At 45.4% G+C, this 19,075-nt stretch overlaps 1 protein-coding gene, 2 long non-coding RNA genes and 1 other non-coding gene across 7 annotated transcripts; 1 reads left to right on the plus strand and 3 right to left on the minus strand.

Annotated features, from left to right (window-relative positions):
* Positions 1–239: 239 nt before the first annotated feature.
* Positions 240–9,521, minus strand: syncrip (synaptotagmin binding, cytoplasmic RNA interacting protein). Of its 4 annotated transcripts, none has more exons than XR_011984089.1 (13): positions 9,350–9,489; positions 7,875–8,034; positions 6,916–7,034; positions 6,714–6,821; positions 6,051–6,164; positions 5,613–5,789; positions 5,374–5,509; positions 4,772–4,974; positions 4,374–4,523; positions 4,157–4,278; positions 3,617–3,977; positions 3,089–3,239; positions 240–1,729 (listed from the first exon to the last, which is right to left on the minus strand). XR_011984089.1 is itself a non-coding variant. In XM_023810256.2 (12 exons), the coding sequence occupies exons 2-12, from the start codon at positions 8,032–8,034 to the stop codon at positions 1,691–1,693; spliced, it is 1,692 nt and encodes a 563-aa protein (XP_023666024.1). In that variant the 5' UTR covers positions 9,350–9,489; the 3' UTR covers positions 240–1,690. The 4 variants fall into 4 exon arrangements, 1 of the variants encoding a protein (XP_023666024.1); XR_002838047.2 differs by having other exon boundaries at positions 4,772–4,977; XR_011984090.1 differs by lacking the exon at positions 7,875–8,034 and having other exon boundaries at positions 4,772–4,977; positions 9,350–9,521.
* A 4,576-nt stretch (positions 9,522–14,097) lies between these two features.
* Positions 14,098–17,025, minus strand: LOC111842986 (uncharacterized). Its single transcript, XR_002838034.1, has 3 exons — positions 16,927–17,025; positions 14,519–14,555; positions 14,098–14,218 (listed from the first exon to the last, which is right to left on the minus strand). It is a non-coding gene; the product is annotated as an uncharacterized lncRNA (long non-coding RNA).
* LOC111843064 (small nucleolar RNA SNORD50) lies at positions 14,296–14,369 on the minus strand. Its single transcript, XR_002838054.1, has one exon. It is a non-coding gene; the product is annotated as a small nucleolar RNA SNORD50 (small nucleolar RNA).
* LOC111842987 (uncharacterized) lies at positions 16,979–18,850 on the plus strand. Its single transcript, XR_002838035.2, has 3 exons — positions 16,979–17,092; positions 18,346–18,414; positions 18,548–18,850. It is a non-coding gene; the product is annotated as an uncharacterized lncRNA (long non-coding RNA).
* Positions 18,851–19,075: the final 225 nt, after the last annotated feature.

Here is a 19,075-nt window from a genome sequence, read left to right on the forward strand (position 1 = left end):
AAACACAGCACCCTCTCCCTCGCAGCTCTCAAAGGACAAACATTTTATATACACTAGACTCATTCAAAAGCTATAATCATTCAAGAAAACAAGGTTTTTAGGCGTCACTGGGTCCGAATTGTAAAATCATCGTCATACTGCAAATTATGGTGCATGTTCCAGCAGGTAAACGAATGACATCAGTAGTGACTGATAATTGCCCTTCATACAATGCATAGCAAACAGTTTTAAGACACAGATAAAAATCAAAAACTTTATTACAAAAATAAGTTACTCACCTCATCTTACAGTATAAAACAATTTATTTGCAGGAATGCAAAAACGGTTGTTGGCCACCAACAATAGTTTAAAACCGGTAACAACTTTTCAAAGGTCTGCTTGTAATTATACAGATTTGAGAGGGAGTTAACTGTGTACAAAACCAGATCAAGTGTTCAGTTTCCTTTTTGCAACTTATGGAATAAGAAAAAAATACACGGCTGCAGTATCCCCCTTAAACCAGGGGATCGATCGGTCTTCCTGGACACAGCGCTGTCGTCGCAGTCACGCACACCGTAACTTATGACCCTTTTACCGTTCACATGAATGGAACGAGGGGGAAAAAAAGCAGCTCTTTATGATATCCATCACTGTTCGTGGTGTGCATGATTACAGCTGGTACACAAATGACATCCAGTGACCTCCAAAAATAAACGTGTACACAGCTTTCAAAACCGGTGAGTTAGTATCAAAAAAGACTCATCTGCTGTGAGAAAGGGGGACACCGCAGAGATATTCAAAAGTAGCTGTGAAGCTTTTTTTATGTTCAAGCTCTTACAAAAGTAACATTTTTCTAAACTATCATACAACCAGTAACTACATAATCTGAAGAAGCAAGGTAGCTAATTCAGTTCAAATAGGATGAAGGCAGGGCTTGTTCAGGCTCATCATATGAGATTAGTATACATGCCCAGTTTGACTGTTCACGATGTCAGGGCAGCACCAGCTCTATATTACAAGGAGCAAATCAAGCTCCGCCGCCGCCGCTGCCCATGTGTGCATATTTAGTGGGGAACAAGCCCTGCTTTCATCAATAACGTTTCCTTATTTACAGTACAGACAGGGCAGTTTAATCCTCTGTACTGAGGTAGTTAACCAACCCTTAAAAAGACAAGTTCTGAAAAGAACCACTTTCCTGGAATGCCTGACCGCAGATGCCAGGTGGTTACACCTAAAACCGGCAAAAACATCCTCTTCAAAACCTCTCCAAATCAAAACAATTTAGATTAATATATTCCAACATAAAGCTGCAATTAGAACGAAAAACAAAACAAAAAAAAAAAAAATATACAATAGCATCAAGCTCCTTCGAGCCACTTCAAAACTAAGACAAAGTGCAAAATACATTTTACATTTCATTTCGGGACGAGAATCCCTCAGGAAATCTGAACATCTTTGATAGGTACTTAAAACGACGGGGCAGGAACAGGGGAGGTGGCAAGTCAGCTAAAATGCAAGGCTTTTTATCCAAATGTGTACGAAGTAAAAGTCCAAGCACGTAACAAGTCTCGAATTTGCTCCGATGATTATCTTCGTGGTGGCAGTCTGGGAGATGCTTCTATAAGGCTGGAATATCATTGGACCATCGTGTTGACCTTAGCCTCGTGTCCATTGGCAGCTTCTGGTGTAACCCCGCACAGCAAGTCAGTCTTCATAGTAAAAGTTCAGGACTGGTGTCAACCCCCTTTCCCTGCCAGTCAGGTGACAAAAGCATCCAATCAGAAGAGCATCCAAGATGGCACAGAGAAACATGGCGATTCGAAAGAGTTACATGACGTTCAACTAGGCAACGAAAGTCAAATGGCCATACATCTAACCTTATGTGATACCCAGAGAGAGACGGTCTTGCTGGGATGTGTAAAGGCAATGGTTCATGTCCGGCGGGGGGAGATGTCAAAATGTGTCCCTTTCACACCTTAGTTAATGGGAATTTTGTGCCTCCAGTTTAAACATGACTGAACAGGAGAAAACACCCCAAGTATACAGGACACAGAGGGGAATAATACAAAGGGCACAGGGGAAGAGCACCGTCCAGCTGTCCATCCAGTGGCCTGTGCTACGAAGCGGGTTCCTGGCTTATCGGGGTAACTTGTCGGATTTAAGGTACCACAGTTTAAATGGACTTCATATTCGTTCACTTACATTTTGCCCAGACTACCTTAAATCCGACAAGTTACCCCGATAAGCCAGGAACCCGCTTCGTAGCACAGGGCACTGGAAAGCTGCGATTTTAAGCTGTCAGCACACAGAAGATCCCAGCTCCAGCGTCACGTTTCATGTCACCTTCTCTGAACGCGTCTCATTCATACGGCTCCTGCATTCAGCTCCCACACTCACACTCCCCCTGCCTGACAGACACCCTGCAGTAGCCGAATAGAAACCAGCTCTGACTTTACATTTTAAAGGCACAGAAAGTGACACGGCGACACTCAGCCTCCATGTGCCAAACCCTATTCAAACCCCCATAATTAGCCTCAAATTTCATGCAATGTGACTGCTGCAAATTCACATTTCAGCCAATATGAAGTTTTATTTTTTTAAAGTGTGTGTTCAAGCAGCAAAGAACTTTTTTTTTATGCAAAATGCTATTTTAGATGCTACAGAGAGCAAGTTGGGGGAATCGTAAAAAGAATTACCCCATGGGGATCAATAAAACTTAAGGATTTGTGTAATTTATAATAGTTATTTAAATTGTTTTTAAACAAAACCTTTGCCTTTAAGACAGATACTACTCAAAATGTACAGCCAAACAATATACAGGGAAATCGTAAAACAAGATGCGAGTTTCAGACACCACATCCCAGCAGGCCACATCCCAGCAGGCCACATCCCAGCAGGCCACATCCCAGCAGGCCACATCCCAGCAGGCCACATCCCAGCAGGCCACATATTGGTGTCTTTGCCAATAGCAAAATTCAGAAACATAAAAGAAACAATAAAGATCAAGTGAACATGGATGCATCATTTAAAATTTTTTATTTAAAATGAATGTCAACTTCAATCTATGCATAGATTGCTGATTTTAAGTTACTTTTAAAAATATGCTTACGTTTATGAAGTTACCCTTGTCTGTACTGAGAGGTCAGTTAGGTTCTCTGCTCCACCCAGCATTACGGTATGAAGTGAATGCTTCTACACCTCGTCCGTGCAGTACTATATGCACTGCGCAGCGGGAATCTAAGAGCACTATATAGCGAGAGCTGTCAGAGAAATCAAACAGCATTACAAAATTGCAGACTCACTATGTAGTGCACTATTTAGGGAATAGGGAGCTATTTCAAATAATAGCGAGTAGGGAGCTATTTTTACACACAAGTGCAAATGATTAAATCTGGTAACAGCTTTTAGTATCAGTTCACCATAGCAAACAAAATGAAGTATTCCGAAAGCACAGGAGCACACAAATGCAGAGCCTGTCAGACACGGGGCTAGCGGACTCAAAGTGAGCTGCCTTGAGGAATCCCAGTACGATTCCAGGCTGGCAGATTCATAACCATGGCAACCAGACTGAGCACCACCTCGGAGCCCCTACCCCCCGCCCCCCGCCCCTTCACCTCCACGGTCGCCCCCCACCTACCCCACGGCCTCGCTGCTGCATGCCCCCTCGGGCTCCTCGTGCGCCCCTGCTCGGCCCGGGGCCCCCCCGCTGAGAGAAGCTGGACCTGCCTCGGGGGGCGCCAGCCCCCCTGCCCCGTGCCGGGGACGAGCCCCGAGCGCCTCTGCCCCCCCTTCCTCGGACTGGGGCCTGGAAGTCGTCGTAGCCGTAGTACGGGTCCTCGTATCCACCGCGGTAATTATGGTAATCATAGTAATCATAATAATCCTCGTAGCCGTAGTACTCAGGGGGATACGTGTAACCTGCACGGCTGGCACCTCGGCCTCGGCCTCTCGAGGGAGGGGGCATGTGGGGAGGGCCGTAGTAATAGTAATCGTCATACCTGAGGATGGGGGGGGGGGGGGGGGGGGGGGGGGAGGGAGAGAGAAGGGGACATTTTAAAGATGGATGAATGAGACGTCCAGAGGCTGAACAGGTGACCATTAAGGCGACAAGCGAAAACGGGGACGACCCGCATAGTGGGGGGGGGCAACCACAAGCCAATCAGAACACGCCGCTCACATTTGAGTCTTGGCCGCCTGCCTCTGTGCTTTGCGCTCTTTCCGCTTCTGGTCCGGGGGCTTGGCGAAAACGATTTCGATGTGCTCGCCCTCCAAGTCTTTGCCGTTCATCTCGGCCAGTGCCTGTGGTGGGGGGGGCGGACACAGGGAGAGGGTCACGGGCAGCTCCGCTACTGCGGGGGGGGCAGCCGTGCTCCGGGGTGGGGGGGGGGGCGTACCTTTACGGCGCCGTCCCTCTCATCGAAGTGGATGAAGGCGTAGTCTTTCAGCTTCTTGACTCGCTCCAGCTTGCCGAACTGGCTGAAGGCCTTTTCCAGTTTGTCTTCCGTCACAGTGCTGGCCAGGTTCCGCACAAACAAGACCTTCACCTGCGTGACAAGCGCAGGAGACATCACACGCAGAACCCGACATCTGTCTGTGGCTGCACACCTAAGACTACACCACTATTGTGATCAATAGTGACTTTGGGACACTTGGAGACTGGAACACAGAAACATCATTAATCAGGTCTCAGTTCAGGTCCACAATTTCAACTTTCAGACTAATCAGGGACTAACAGGTTAACCCATGACAGGGCCGAGCTGCAGCAATTCACCAGCAGAGCCTCCACACTGACCTTGGCCATGACCTCGGGGTCGGGGTCCTCGATGGGGTCGGCCCACTCCACTGTCACCACGTTGCCCCACACTTTGACCTTGCCGCTCATCAGCCGGCGGCGGGCCTGAGCGGCGCTCTTGTGGTCCTCGTACTCCAGGAAGCAGAACCCCCTGTTCTTCTTCTTGTCGTCCGGCTGATGGTAAAGTATGACGTCACTGAGACCTTCTGCAAAAAAGGGTGGAACAAAAAGAGAAAGGAAGAGGAAAAAAAAGTGAACAAACCATTCTAAACAGGAGGCGTGGAAAGAAAAGACAAGGAAAGTACTTCAGGCCCAGCGCTGTCCCGCCACGAAAGAGGCTCTGTCTGTATTATTATTATGAGCATAATAAACGAGCACTTCCTGCAGAGCCCAGCATAACAGCAATAATCACATTTGCCACATGATATCTGACCACACCGCTACTGCGAAGCTGCACTCAAATCATTAGGTGCTCCTACTTACATTTGATTCCAATAAAGAATTTCAGGCTTATTAAACCTTCAGATACTCATCTTTTAATCAACAGTAAGAAAACAGACTTTGCGGAGACGCCCACTGAGGCCGGAGCGAGCCTCTCTTACCTGTGACTTTGGCAAATTCTTCTACAATCTGCTCCTTTGTTTTGCTCTTGGGGATGGAGCCCACAAACAGTCGGTTATTGGCTACGGAAATGCACACGCCGATGTGTTTGCCGGGGCGAATTTCGTTGTTATTACACTGCGAGGAGGAGACAGAGAGCCCCGCGGGCGCCTTAAAGAGCCGGTCCCAGAGCCGTCGGCAACCGGCGGCCAATCAGGAGCGGCGGGGCGAGGACACTCACCAGTTTAACAGCGGCCTGGGCGGCCTCCTTAGTACAGAAAGTGACAAAGGCGTAGCCCCTGTTTAGGCCGCTGAGGGGGTCCATCATGAGGCGGAGGTCCCAGATGGGGCCCGCTTTCTCAAACAAGGGTACGAGCTCATCCTCAAACAAGTCTCTTGGGATTTTACCCACAAAAATCTGCAGAGAAAAAGGAGCTGAATGAGATCAACATCAATTTCAGTCATCACCCTGGGTATACGGATATCACAGTTTGTATAAAGTAACTGTTGGGGGGGTGTCCCGTCAGATCTTAGCGGTAAACTGTCAGCGCAACACAAGTCACTCCAGAACAGAATATACGCTTCATCATGTGGACACTAGGGGCAGCGTAGCAGGCTAAGCGAAGGTGGAAGCTTCCACAGGCAGATTTTACACACTGGTCTGCGGGGGGGGGCTTACCTCTGTACCGATGGTGGGCTGTGCGCCCGAGTACACGGAGGATGGGGGGGGGCCGCCATACTTTCGCTGACCGGTCGTCACGTCGAGTGTGTAGCTGGTTCTTTCCAGCAAAGCCTATCAAGTGATGAAAAAGATCAATCTAATCCACAGGCGAACCCCTACGTGAAAGACTGCTGTCCACCATACACACTTTATAACTCCGCAATACAAGATATTTACATGCAAATATCTTGTCTCATATGATAAAACAGACTCTTCGGACAAAGTCAAAAAACAAAAGTGTCCAACAAACATTTCCTGTATCATTCACCTAGAACACAACTTACATCGTTTAGCAGAAGCTGTCACTGTAAATAAGAAACTGTTCTTAATGCTTTGCCTGGTAAAATAAAGGTCAACGAATGAACGCATGCACATGCTTTTATGTCATAAAGCTAAATACACTGTTACGTCTTAAGTTAACCCAACAAGCATTAACCGTAGCAAAGCCAAGACATGACTGCTTGACTGAGGTGGACAGTTCAGGCCCAGAAAGTACAAATCCAGACCAAGGTTCTGTTTCAACCAAGCAGCTGAGTACTCTGTGACTGTGACTCTTAATACTGAACTGGTTGGTTGAAACAAAACCTTGGTCTGGATCTGTACTCTGCTGCTTGACCGTACCTTTATTTTGGCCTCATCCGGTCCTTTGCTGGAATCTGAAACTTTGGTGCCCTGCTTCTCCCGCTGCCTGTACGTCTTCATCACACCGCAGAGAAAGGCACTTTTGTTCTAACGGGGAAGGAGAGGACTGGTGGGCTAGGAGTTAACACCCCGGACGCGTGTCGTGCGACGGCACACCCGGCAATGCACCGGGCACACTCACTTGCACATGCGACAGATCACTATCCTTAAACTGGAGTAAAACTTGCAGGGCGCCGTCCTCATTAAACTCCTTCAATGCCTCAATCGCCCTCTCGTCCAAGTCACAGTGTGCTACCAAGCCTATGACAAAGACAGGGGAAACAAAGGGGAGGCCATGAGTTAGCACTCCGCTAAGAGCAGGTACGGCCTCACACGCCAAAGAGCCATCCAATCAGATCTTAGCAGTTAGCTCTTAAGGCACGGAGTGGTAAGCAACAGTAAACTGTCAGAAAACAAGAACCGACAGAACGTCACTCGCTGGGCAAAGAAACCGGCGGGCCCACAGAGCAGCGTCGACCTTGAGTCAGACTGTGCATTTTTAAACTTTACGCTCACAAACAAAAGGTCTTCATTTTCACCTTTTCAGCACCAGCGACAACAGATGTCGTAAGCTGATATCGGCATCATCTCCATCTCCACCCCTGCCGGAAAAACCCAGCCCCAAATGCACCCCCCCATAATTAGCGTGACCACGACGGGCTTTCAGGGGCCACATCACCTGTCTCAGCCGTGGATGGCTGCTGCCATTGTTTCAGCGTGTGCCCAGCTGGCGACACCCCCCCCCCCCCCCCCGAGACCAAGTGAGGACACCCCCCACCCTGCCCCCCAGCCCCGGGCTACTGTATGCTTATGCCACATTAATCCCCGAAAGCATACATACAAAAAACGCCGCCTGCTTCAAATCGCTCTGAAAGAGACATAAATACATTCAAATCGTTAAGTACCGTAATACTGGGGGTGTGGTTGATTTTTTCCTTTTAATTTTACAACTGCAGTACCCATTTGTATGGAAACCACAAAAAGTTGCTTATGGATCACAAATCCCACAGTCAATAGAAATGCTGATTGTAAAGGACATGCAAAAAACTGCAAAATTAAATCTGTGTGGAGAAAATCTTTTGGATGCTTAGTGTTCCTTACCTGCTATGTAAATTTCGTCTAGTTTTTCAGCAACTTTCTGTGGTAAACCAGCGTCTAATAAAGTCTGGAAGTGTTCAGAATGGGTAACTGCAGCACTGGTGTCCATTGGTTCTTCAGTACCATTTCCATTAACATGTTCTGTGGCCATGTCTCCAGACATCTGTGCAAATGCAATGAGCCAAATTAATCCAAAAACTGAGTCAGGGTTAAAGAGTTACGAAAATAACGGGATCAGTAAATAATTGAGGTTATTTTACAGCCGCGCTGCAGAAGCATGCACATGGCGGCCGCATCGCTAACGTCGGCCACTGCAAGCGTTAAACGGTGGATGAGGTTTAACCAGCTGTAATGATCGGCACTAAATAATGCTGAACACGTCAAACAAGTAGCTTGTCCAGGCAATAACTGCGATAAACGCAAGAGCCGCCGCGCCAAGTTTTGAAGCGAGTTGAATCGGGTACGTGCACAGCCCCGATTGCTCGTGCACGGTTCGGACACGTTAACCACTTTAAGGGAACTAAGCCGACTACTTGTGCATGAAGGTGGGACGGCGAGCCACCATTAGACATGCTTCCCGCCTTGTGCTTCGGCTGCCGATGAGGTGCGAGCGGCGGCGCCGCCGAACAAAGCCGACACCCCCACCCATCCGCCAGCGCCGCCGCGCTCCGTACACGTGTTTCTGTACAGCGGTTTCCGGCAAGCATCTAGCCTGGTGGCTAACGCCGCTGGGCGGGTACGGCGTGCGGGGCACCCAGACACCCAAAAGCTCCTCCGCGGGACACATGCTACACTCTGAGGCGTATTAAATGGCATACAATCAGAAATAACGGCCTGGCTATTTAATAAGGAGGATGCTAGGCTAGCTGGGCTAGCCCCTCTGCGTGCTGATGTTAGCCAAACCACACAGCCTCCCGATCATTTGTTCACGTAGCCCAGCTAAGCTGACTGTAACGTCCGATTTATTGTAGGCACCAAATAAGGCGCTGGCTTCGCGGCCAGCTAACATAAGCCCAGCATACGGCAGCGAAACGACAATAAAAACAATGACATGCGTGCAGCACATGTCACCGCGCTGGAAAATCGTGTCTAGGAAGATAGGCGATCCTAGACTCATCTGGCCTGGTTTTGAATGAAACGTGCCCCTATCGCAGCCCTGTCCCCGGTGGCTGACTGTCTGGAAAGGTGCTGCAAATGCTGAATATTCAAGGCTGAGTGTAAACGTACGTAACGCTGGAAAGGATTGCCAAGACGGGATCGGAGAGCACGATTTAAGCACGCTGTATTGCAGACCCGACTGGGCATTTCACAAGGCCTAGTTGGCCAACGTGCCGCCACATAACTGGAGTCCATTTTCAAAAAGCCGGTTTGAAACACCATCCAAACCAGTTTCCACATTGTTTAAAAGCACTACTAGAACAACAACCATAGCGCTACGGAAAGAAGCCTAGCTAGATGGCAATTTAGGACATATTTACCTGCTAATGGTTCGCGGTGGTATGTGGTATAGATTATTTCGGAAGGAAGGGAATTTGGAAAAAAACGGAGAAAGGTGTATAACTCCCCGCCGTAGGTCCGGCTCTGCTCCTCCACTGTAGATGATGTAAAATGGCGGCCGCGATCACGCCGAGAGTTTCTCACGACTACGGGGTTTCTCGCGGAGGAGCACACGGGCTCGCCTCCTTTCGCAGCACAATCGGCGGCGCGCTCCGAGCGCCAGCGAGCGTCAGGGGCGTGGCCGCGACGGCGGGGGCGGCGCTAGCCGCAGGTGGGCGTGGTCGCCCGTATCGCCAGGCCCAGAACAAAGGCATCGGCCGGGGAACTGGGGCGAAGTTTGGAGGCGCGTCCGTTTTAAAGTAGTGGCAGCCGCTTTGTACGAAAATGTCGTGCTTTACGTTGGATGCAGTCACGGTTTACTCTCTGTTCCTTATCCATAATTATGAACGTAGGAAAATGAAAATGCACGCACGTGACTATAATGACTAATAATCCTTGCAGCGTTAACGCGTCCATAATGGTTTTATTTGTCGTATTTCATTCAGTTCCTTTATTTCACCAGCCGAAGTATGAAATAGTTTACCTAAGTATTGTAACTTTAATGTAAACGGTCTTAAGATACTGTACGCCTGGTAACACTGGAGCGACGCCGACAAGGAGAGAGTGCGTATTCCCAGCAAAAGGGATATATCACTTTTAAAACCAAAACATTGCGGTGTTACATGACAGCATTCCTGCTGTAGTTCTTGCTTTTTTCTGACATAGACTTGTTTGACATCTGACATGTTTTTAGCTGACATAGTTTCGTGGTATTTTTGTTGTACTAACTCCTTTTTTGGTTCATTATAACTCCTACTCATGATTTTATAGCGTTCTCCCCAAGTGTAATTTTAAACTATGCCTCAAAATACATTTTCTGTAATAACAATAATTGATCCATAGGGCTCCACGTTTTAAAATACAAAATCCATACTTCGGATGAGATGTGAAACTGTGGTCCTGAGTCTGAGGTCATAAAAGGTCCCTGGGCATCTTCTGAAAGTGTAAGGGTGGTACCTCGATGTCCTGGCTAAACTGCCCACTGTGGCCCTTTCAAATCTGGCCTCCTAATCCTCCCCAGTATCTAACTGGTGAATTCTCTCCTGTCCCTTCACCTTAGCTACTGTGTGGTGAGCGTACTGGTGCTGAATGGCTGCCGTCGCATCATCCAGGTGGGGGCTACACAGTGGTGGTGATTGAAGTGGCTCCCCATTGGTTCTGTAAATTGCTTTGGGTGTCTTGAAAAGCGCTACATGAATGTAACATTCATTCATAATTAGAAATTAAAATTCATGTATGGAGTTTGCATTCTATTACTACATTTTTTAGCAGACTCTTACTGAAAGCTACATACATTATAAGAGAGCAGCATCATACAGCTCTTTGATTGACTGGGGGGGGGGGGTCCTTTTCTCAAGGACCAGACACTGAAACCACTCTGCTGATCCAGAACTGGCATCTTTCCAATCAGTGGCACAACATCCTCCCCTGCTGAGCCACGCTTTTACGTGATATTGCGTTTCTACACTGACCATAAATGATGGAGTAGCATTCCATGCAATATGCATTCCATCCCTTACACATGGAACAGACTTCAAGCTGAACTCCGTCTGCACAACTTAATACTTTGGCCAGGTCTCCCTTGAAAAAGAGATCTGTGATCTCAATGGGACAAACCTGGTTAAATAAAGGTTAAATAAAATATAAATAAATAAATATTCCCCCAGATGACCCTATACTGGATTGACAACTGGAAAATGAATTGATGAAAATCAGACCCAGCATTTTTATGATTACATCATTTAGCAAAATAAAAGTCACATTTGAATCAGTGCACAGAAATGAACCGCATAGTAAGTATACTGAACTGTGCATTGGGTATCAAGTTAACCAATCACAGAGCAAAGTTTTGATGGCACTCACCTGCTTCGAGTAAAGAAAACACTTCAGTTTAGTCTGACGCTGTAAGGCTGGGCTGTTCAAATCACAGTCCTCAAGGTCCAAGTGCTGCTGATTTTCCTGCCGTCCTTTATCTGTAAGCCTCATGTGTAGCTTCCGGCCAATCAGAATCAGTAATTATTAAACTAACTCCCTGGGAAAACTGAAAACAAGGCCTGGATTTGGAATCGAGGGGCAGATTTAAAGACCCCTCCTTTAAGGTGCGTACAGTGGTTCTGTCACCCTATCCAACACCTCAGATAATAATCTGGGGTGAGTTTCCCGAAGCGTTCTTAACGCTACGTCGTTCTTAAGTTCTGTGTTAAAAGATAGAACTAACGAACGACGTATCGTTAAGAAGGCTTCGGGAAACTCACCCCTGATTTGTAAAAAGTCATGAAATAAGGCAACAAAGTTGACCTTCTGAGGTCGAAGACGCACGCTTGGAATCAGCAAGCTGCAAAGTGATGCTTTAACATCTGTGGAATACTGATGACCCTTCACAGCTGTCCAAGTCTTTCTCCCCCACACACATAGCAAAGATTCACAGAGGACACGAGAGTATACCAGGCCATAGCCAAGGATTATAAGGCTCATTTCAGTCCCGTGGAAGGGTGACATCATGGATGTGACCTACAAACTGTGACATTGTGGGTGCAGTTTTCCCATCTGCACCCTACACAAGCCAGTGTGGTGGACTGACTCATCGATGGACTTTGGCTTTGACATTGACCACACTAGCTTTTAGCAAGCAAGCCCACTCTTTTTTTTTCCTATAATGTTAGCTTGCTTGGTGGGGGGGGGGGATGCTGGGTAGCCATTTGAACTTGGACCCCAGGATATTTTTTACTCCCCCCTGCTTGGGAGTTCTTGGTTTCTCTCTTCCATTGTCATCTGGCTTTCTCTCTCTTCTTAATTCTCCTTGTTTTTGTATCATTCTCTTAATGATGTAACTTATCACAACACACCCATGTAAAGCGACTTTGTTGTAAAAGGCACTATATAAAAATAAACTGAATATTTCCTACAGCTGTTACTGTTCACGCTACAAAAAACCACAGGTCAAGTCATGTTAGTCACCCCAAAAACAGACATGGACAAATATCCTAAAAAGCCAATAAAGCTTACAAAATGAGGAAATATGGAAATCACACTTTAAAACCCGCCCAGGCCAATGGAAACGGAGCAGGATAACAGGGTCATACAGGACATAATGCAAACATTCTTAGCATAATGCAAGACTGCTCAATAATTAAAAGGTTTGCTTGGAATTATGACTACAAATGGATGAGCCCCAGCTTTCTCAAGGGAGGCTAACTTGCACTTTTAAATTCTCCTGCTGTAGACTTTGCATTTGGTCATATTGAAATACTGACATTCATGCCTTGCCCACATGTACAAACATAAATTTTAAAATGGTGTTTTTCCTGTGTTAAAAAAAAAATCCCTGTACACACGAACATTGCAACGTAAAGTGCTGCAGGTGAACGGGGAAGAAGGCAAGCCAAGTCAGGAAGTCAACGAAATGGGGTTTTATTCCGAAGACAGGACCGGGGGGAAGCACATCTACAAACGTCAATGACAAGTCTGGGGAAAACTAACCGAGACGTGTACTAAATACACAAGACAAGCTGAGGGTAACGAGCAACAGGTGAGAACAATCAGGCAGAAACAGGAGGTAATGAGGTGGGCGTGGCACACACGAGGGTCGGACGGAGCTGGGTGTGACATTGTCTTCAAAAAAATTTCTATCCACGCGAAACCACTAAAATGGCAAAACAGGCGGCAGAAGCCTAACTGCCACTTCTGTTAAATTGAAAACCATGGTGCACATTCCGACACCTGTGTTGAGCAATATAATGCGAGAGCGACTCAACATTTATCTGTACACGTGTAAGAAGTCCTGTCAGCAAGATTAGCACAAGCACTGTTTCGGCTAAGTCCGCCATTGCTCAAACTCGCCTAATTTATGCAGCAAACAGCGCACACTCTGACGTTAAACAAAGTGGACAACGGCACATAATCTGACGTTTCGAGCCAAAAAACTCTTTTCCCTGTGTACGTCGACGCTGAAAACGGAGTTTCTTAAAATCTTCACCCTAGATGGAGTTTTGCAAAAGCTCTGTTTTCAGTGACCCGAGATGCCGTTTACGTGTGGACAAAAGCCCAAGGCATATAGATTAAGGTGTTTCAAAATATACTCATATACGTGTGGACAAGGCATCAGTCAAACAAGATTGTCTTCAGTATCAGACTTGATTACAAAGAATAACTGGCAGATATGCAACAGCTGGGCTGTAATCTGTGGGTCAGAAGCCATTCTTGTGCCTTGACTGAGAATCAATATATTTGAAAGTGTTCAGCTGTAATAACTTGCAGGTAAAATAACCAAGAGCCTTCACCTGCATGACCACAAAGCCAGCCATCTCCCAGAGCAGGCACTACGCTCACAGTAGGGTTGAGGGCCAATGTTTGTAGAGACACAGGATAAAGAGAAACCCATTATTTTCCATTTGCAATTCTCATGAGTGACCCAGTCATGCTCTCCATAGCTTGGGGAGCTGGGGGTGTATCATCCAGTGTGTAGGGTCCCTGCAGCTGGGGGTTAAGGGCCTCGAAGGGCTCACAGACATGTGCTGGTTTGAGCCCCAGTCCTGGCAGAAGTCAACCTTCCGATCACAGGTGCAGATGACTAGTGGCTCAGCAGGTTAAATAACAAACATGTTGCTACAAAAAAAACCCCTCCACACACTTGAGTTAAAGAATTTTATTGCTCAGTTAACACTTCCAGCTCTGCTCATTACCAGCGTTTCAGACTTTAACCGGAACCTTCCACCAGCTGCAGTCCTGAAGATTCAGCTTTGCCGTTCATTCTGCAAAGATGTCCATTCGTTAGCACATACAGGTCTACTAATGGCATCAACACTTAAAACCCAAGATTAAAGGTTGCATTTCAGAAGTCAGATCCGAATATATGACTTTCAGTCACATGAAATCAGGTTCGGGATATATTCATCATTAAAGCAACCAGTATGTAACCTGTCGCTGGGTTAGATTTCCCCCTCCAGAAAGCAGGCTACCTAAAGCTCTTGAAGTACTTGTGTTCAACCAAAAAAAGCATCCTAATTTAGGCACTAGTGTCATTTGGGTTTCCAAGCCCATTCAAAACTCACCCATTTTCCATCGTCTTCATCTATCCAGTGTGATGCACTGGAAAAGAAAGATCAAAATGCATAAGCCATCCTGGCTGATTATTGTCCATTCATCAGTTCATTGGGAGATGGATCATACAATTGCTGTACAGAAACAAATCTTAATTTCGATTATCCAAGTTACCACTATCATTATGTCCAACTCTGGTTTCGATATGATCACGGAGGCTTCAGTCCACTAATCCCCGACCAAGATATGCAGTTGAGAGATTTATACAATCTTAGGATAAGATCGGTTGCGCCAAGAGTATTCAGATCAACACCAAGTTAGGCCATTTCAATGTAGTATCTAGACCAGGGGTCTCGAACTCCGGTCCTGAAGAGCTACTATCCAGTAGGTTTTCTGTCCCACTTGGCTTCTGATGAGCCACACCTGTTCCAGGAATTTACCCGAGAACAGGTGTGGCTCATCAGAAGCCAGGTAGGATAGAAACCTACTGGACAGTAGCTCTCCAGGACTGGAGTTGGAGACCCCTGATCTAGACATGGTGGCCACAGACATCACCATTAGAGAATCCACAGCATTTTTAATGAAAGCAATGAGAAGTTTCAACTTTAAAGCTAGTAAATTCTTCATTTTCTGTAGGCAGAAAAAGTACTATACATTTGCCATATCGAAAGACATTCAACATTTATCTACGTTTAGGCCACTGTAAACTTAACATTCTTTCCATTACAGTGGAAATATACAGCCCCTTTAATACAGAAATGCTACAATAACGTTATGCAATATTTCTGGATATTAATCGTGGCCAAAAGTTGAGAATGACAAGTATTGACTTCCACAAAGTTCGCTGCTTCAGCTTTGTAGATCTTTGTCAAGATGATTCTATAGTATATTAAAGTTTAATTACAAGTATTTCATAAGTGTCAAAGGCTATAATATTTGCAGTGTTGGCCCTTCTTCAAGACCTCTAATTTGCCCTGGCATGCTGTCAATCAACTTCTGGGCCAGATCCTGACTGATGGCAGCCCACTCTTGCATAATCAATGCTTGGAGTGTCAGAATTTGAGTTTGTCCACCTGCCTCTAGAAGATTGATTGTGAATGGGATTAAGGTCTGAGGAGTTTTAGCCATGGACCCAAAATTAAAAAAATTGTCCCCGAGGGTCAAATGTCAGTGTTTAGTTCCCTGAGCCACTTCGATATCAATTGTGCCTTATGGCAGGACACCATCATGCTGGAAAAAGCATTGATCACCACCACTGTTCTTGAATGGTTGACAGAAGTTGCTGTTGATGTTCTGGTATCACTCTTTAGTTGTGGCTATATTCCTTGCAGGTAACTATGGTTAACAATAACTTCAATAATTTTAAGCACCACCCTCCTTTTAAAAGCATCCAGTCTGCTATTCTAACTCGGTCAGCGTGTGAGTAATCTACAGCCTTGTCCTAGTCAACATTACCACCCGCGTTAGCAAGAAAATCACTGAAATTACGTCAGCAGGTCCTTTGGTGGCAGGGCTGAAATGCAGTGGAAATGGGGCTTTTTGTCGGATTAAGTTCATTTTTAATGGCAGAGGGGAACTTTGCAATTAGTTGCACTTCACCTGATACATCTGCACAACATTCTGGACTACAGGCAGATTGCCATCACAAAAACTGAGGCAGTAGACTTTGTAAAAACTAATTTGTGTCGTTCTCAATTTTTGGCCACGGCTGTATGCCAAGAAAGTGATTAAAATCCTATAGCGCAATATAAAACTTTGCGACGCCAGAGTTTGTACTAAATACATCCACAATTTAATTCCAGTAAGGTACAATTACTTACGAAAGTTAGGCAGTATTAATGGTAACTTTATCAAGAAATTTTACCCAATAATTCATACACCACACACAGAAACCCGATAGGAAATGGTATAAAGATATTTTCAACTCAATTCAGCAGTGAATAAACGCAAGGTACAGAACGGGGGGGAAATACATTTTCCATATTGATTACCCAGTACAGTGAACAGGAACGTAGTGATATGATTATTGCCTTAAGTAATCAGCGTTTTAATGAGCGTCTCTGAATACATCTGAATGGAGATGTGCAGCTACTGCATCGGCGATGCATCGACCACGTGCCACCGGAATCGCAGGCACTGCCGCGTGCAGATCCGAGTGGCATAAAGGTTATATTTCTCTCACTCACACACACCTTAAACGGCCAATCATTCATACTGGAGCCTGATGAAATAAAAACGCCGTGCACACAGAAGCAAAAGAGACGGCCAGACGTTAAGCCCAGTACACGATTCACGAGTTAAAGTCCCTCAAACGTAAAACTAGGAATCCTAAGGTAGTTTAATCGTCATATAAAACTGATTTTGAGTGTTAATCCAGACTTTCAGTGCTAATAACCGATATACCCTATATTATACATACCTGCATAATCGCAGTCACCCTCCTGTTCTCAACCCGATAGACGACAGGGACAGAAAAGACCAAGTGCTCCGTTTCGCGGCTTTTTATACTGCATGTCACCTGCCGTTTGGAATAAGCTGATTCCACGATTTCCTGCCAGACGGTGCTATACAAATGTTGTGCACGGGTAAATATTCGTAATAAGTTGAGTTAATGTTGGATCTGTGTCTACGAGGAAAACGTTCTATTAGTCTTAAAAATAAGATCTTTTTTCCCCAGTAAATCAAAACTCCATCTTCATGTACCAAATTCTACGAATTATACTGATAGGCTATATGTTATTTTATTGAAGCTAAAATTATTGTGGTTTCCAGGACATTTTAGTCAAAATTTCAGTCTTACATGTGCACGTATACGTGTATATATTACACATACATGTATAAAACGGGCAAAAGTCTCTCAATCTACCACAATTGAATTTTTAATGTATTTTTCTTTAGCTTTGCATATTTTATTTATTCCTCAAGTACTAGGTTTGGGTATTTCCTCATATCAAATTGATAGTGAAATTCGATAAGTTACACGTTAGTTACAAGTATACTTGAGGCCGTGTTGCGTTCCACTTGCAAACACATGATGTCGCTGTCATCTTATCTGTGGCTTAACGCGCGCCCTAAAATACTGGTCGTCTTAGCTTTCTCTCGAATACAAAATAATTGTATTGCTTATATTGCTGTCGTTTTTATCTAGGATGACATACAGAGCGAAGACACGCAAGTTAAGTTCAAACAGTTTAGCACATTAATGCAAACAAATGAAGAGCGATGTGAGTTATGGGGGGCGGGGGTCATTATCAGAAAATAACAGTGTCTTCCCAAAGGCAGCACAACAAGTGAATTAATCTTTTCTGGGGTCAGACAAGTGTTGAGAGACTTTAAGGAGGATATATTTAGAGATGACCCCAAAGCAAAAGCCTGTATCGTTTGTTAAGACACATGATGAATACTGGAACAAGGCTGCAAACGTCACACACAGTGTGGGAAACAAACCGTTCATTTACTGCACTTGGCCTGTTGAAGCCCACATGCAGTGGATTCTGCCAATGGTCACAGCTGCTGTTACAAATTCTGGTGAAATACAAATATTTAGAATGGAGGCTCAGTAGGTATACAGCTACAGGGTCTGCTAGTTTGTTTAAGATGCCCATGATAGACTGGTGTTTGATCGTGGTTCCAGCCCTCTAATACAACCCAAACAAGATGAAGCCCAGAAGGGCATAATCCTAGGCAGAATGGATAGCAGATGTATAGGTTCAATATAGCTCCATTTTGAAATAACACTTTTGTGGCTTTTTTTCAGCCATTTCAAAACACCAGGAAAAGTGATGCTTCGTGGTTCTGTTCTATAAGTCATAATGACTTACTTAACCTTTTTTTTCAGTGATACTTGTACCTTGGACCTCAGCAACTGATTGAGGAAAACAAGAGAGCACAACTTGACGTACAATTTGTATCCTAAAATCAATGTATTCTTATCTCAGTGAGGTCAGAATATGATGAAGAGCTCAAGGATTTTTGCTGTTATTGCTTTCAATGAAATACAACGGGTAAAATCGATAAAATGACCCTTAATCCAAGGTCAGAATCCTACTATGATTTGGAGCAGGACCTGTGTTCAGCTGTTGTTCAGCCAGGCTCATTTTCAGAGACTAAAAGTCATTTCACTCAATAGCTGAAGATGGAGGTTAGAGAGGTTGGAGAGATCTTAGTGTCTGGTACTCCAGACCTCATAAGTGGAATCAGCAGGGTCTGTCCCACCCATCTTTTAAGAAGGCCCCCGCTTCTCCTCGTGATATTAATCCCTCTCGTCGTCAACCCCTTATTATTCAGACACGCTTCTAGAATAGCAGCAGATTGACAGGGATAGAAAGAGTCTAGAAGCCAAGATGAGCAATAAATTATCCCCCGTGGATAAACACTGGGCTCTTTTGAGCAGACAAGAAATATCTGGGCATAAGTACAGTATTAATAAATTCAGTCACTTCAAGCACTACACCAAAACGCCTTCATTCATTTACTGTCCAATGTCCTATGCATTGTCACTCAAAAAAGTGAAGGCGAGGTCAGAGGAACCCAGCTGTCCTCCCACAGTACCCCCTGATGAGTCTTCA

Source organism: Paramormyrops kingsleyae, chromosome 19, assembly GCF_048594095.1.
Source record: "Paramormyrops kingsleyae isolate MSU_618 chromosome 19, PKINGS_0.4, whole genome shotgun sequence".
NCBI classification, from domain to species: domain Eukaryota; kingdom Metazoa; phylum Chordata; class Actinopteri; order Osteoglossiformes; family Mormyridae; genus Paramormyrops; species Paramormyrops kingsleyae.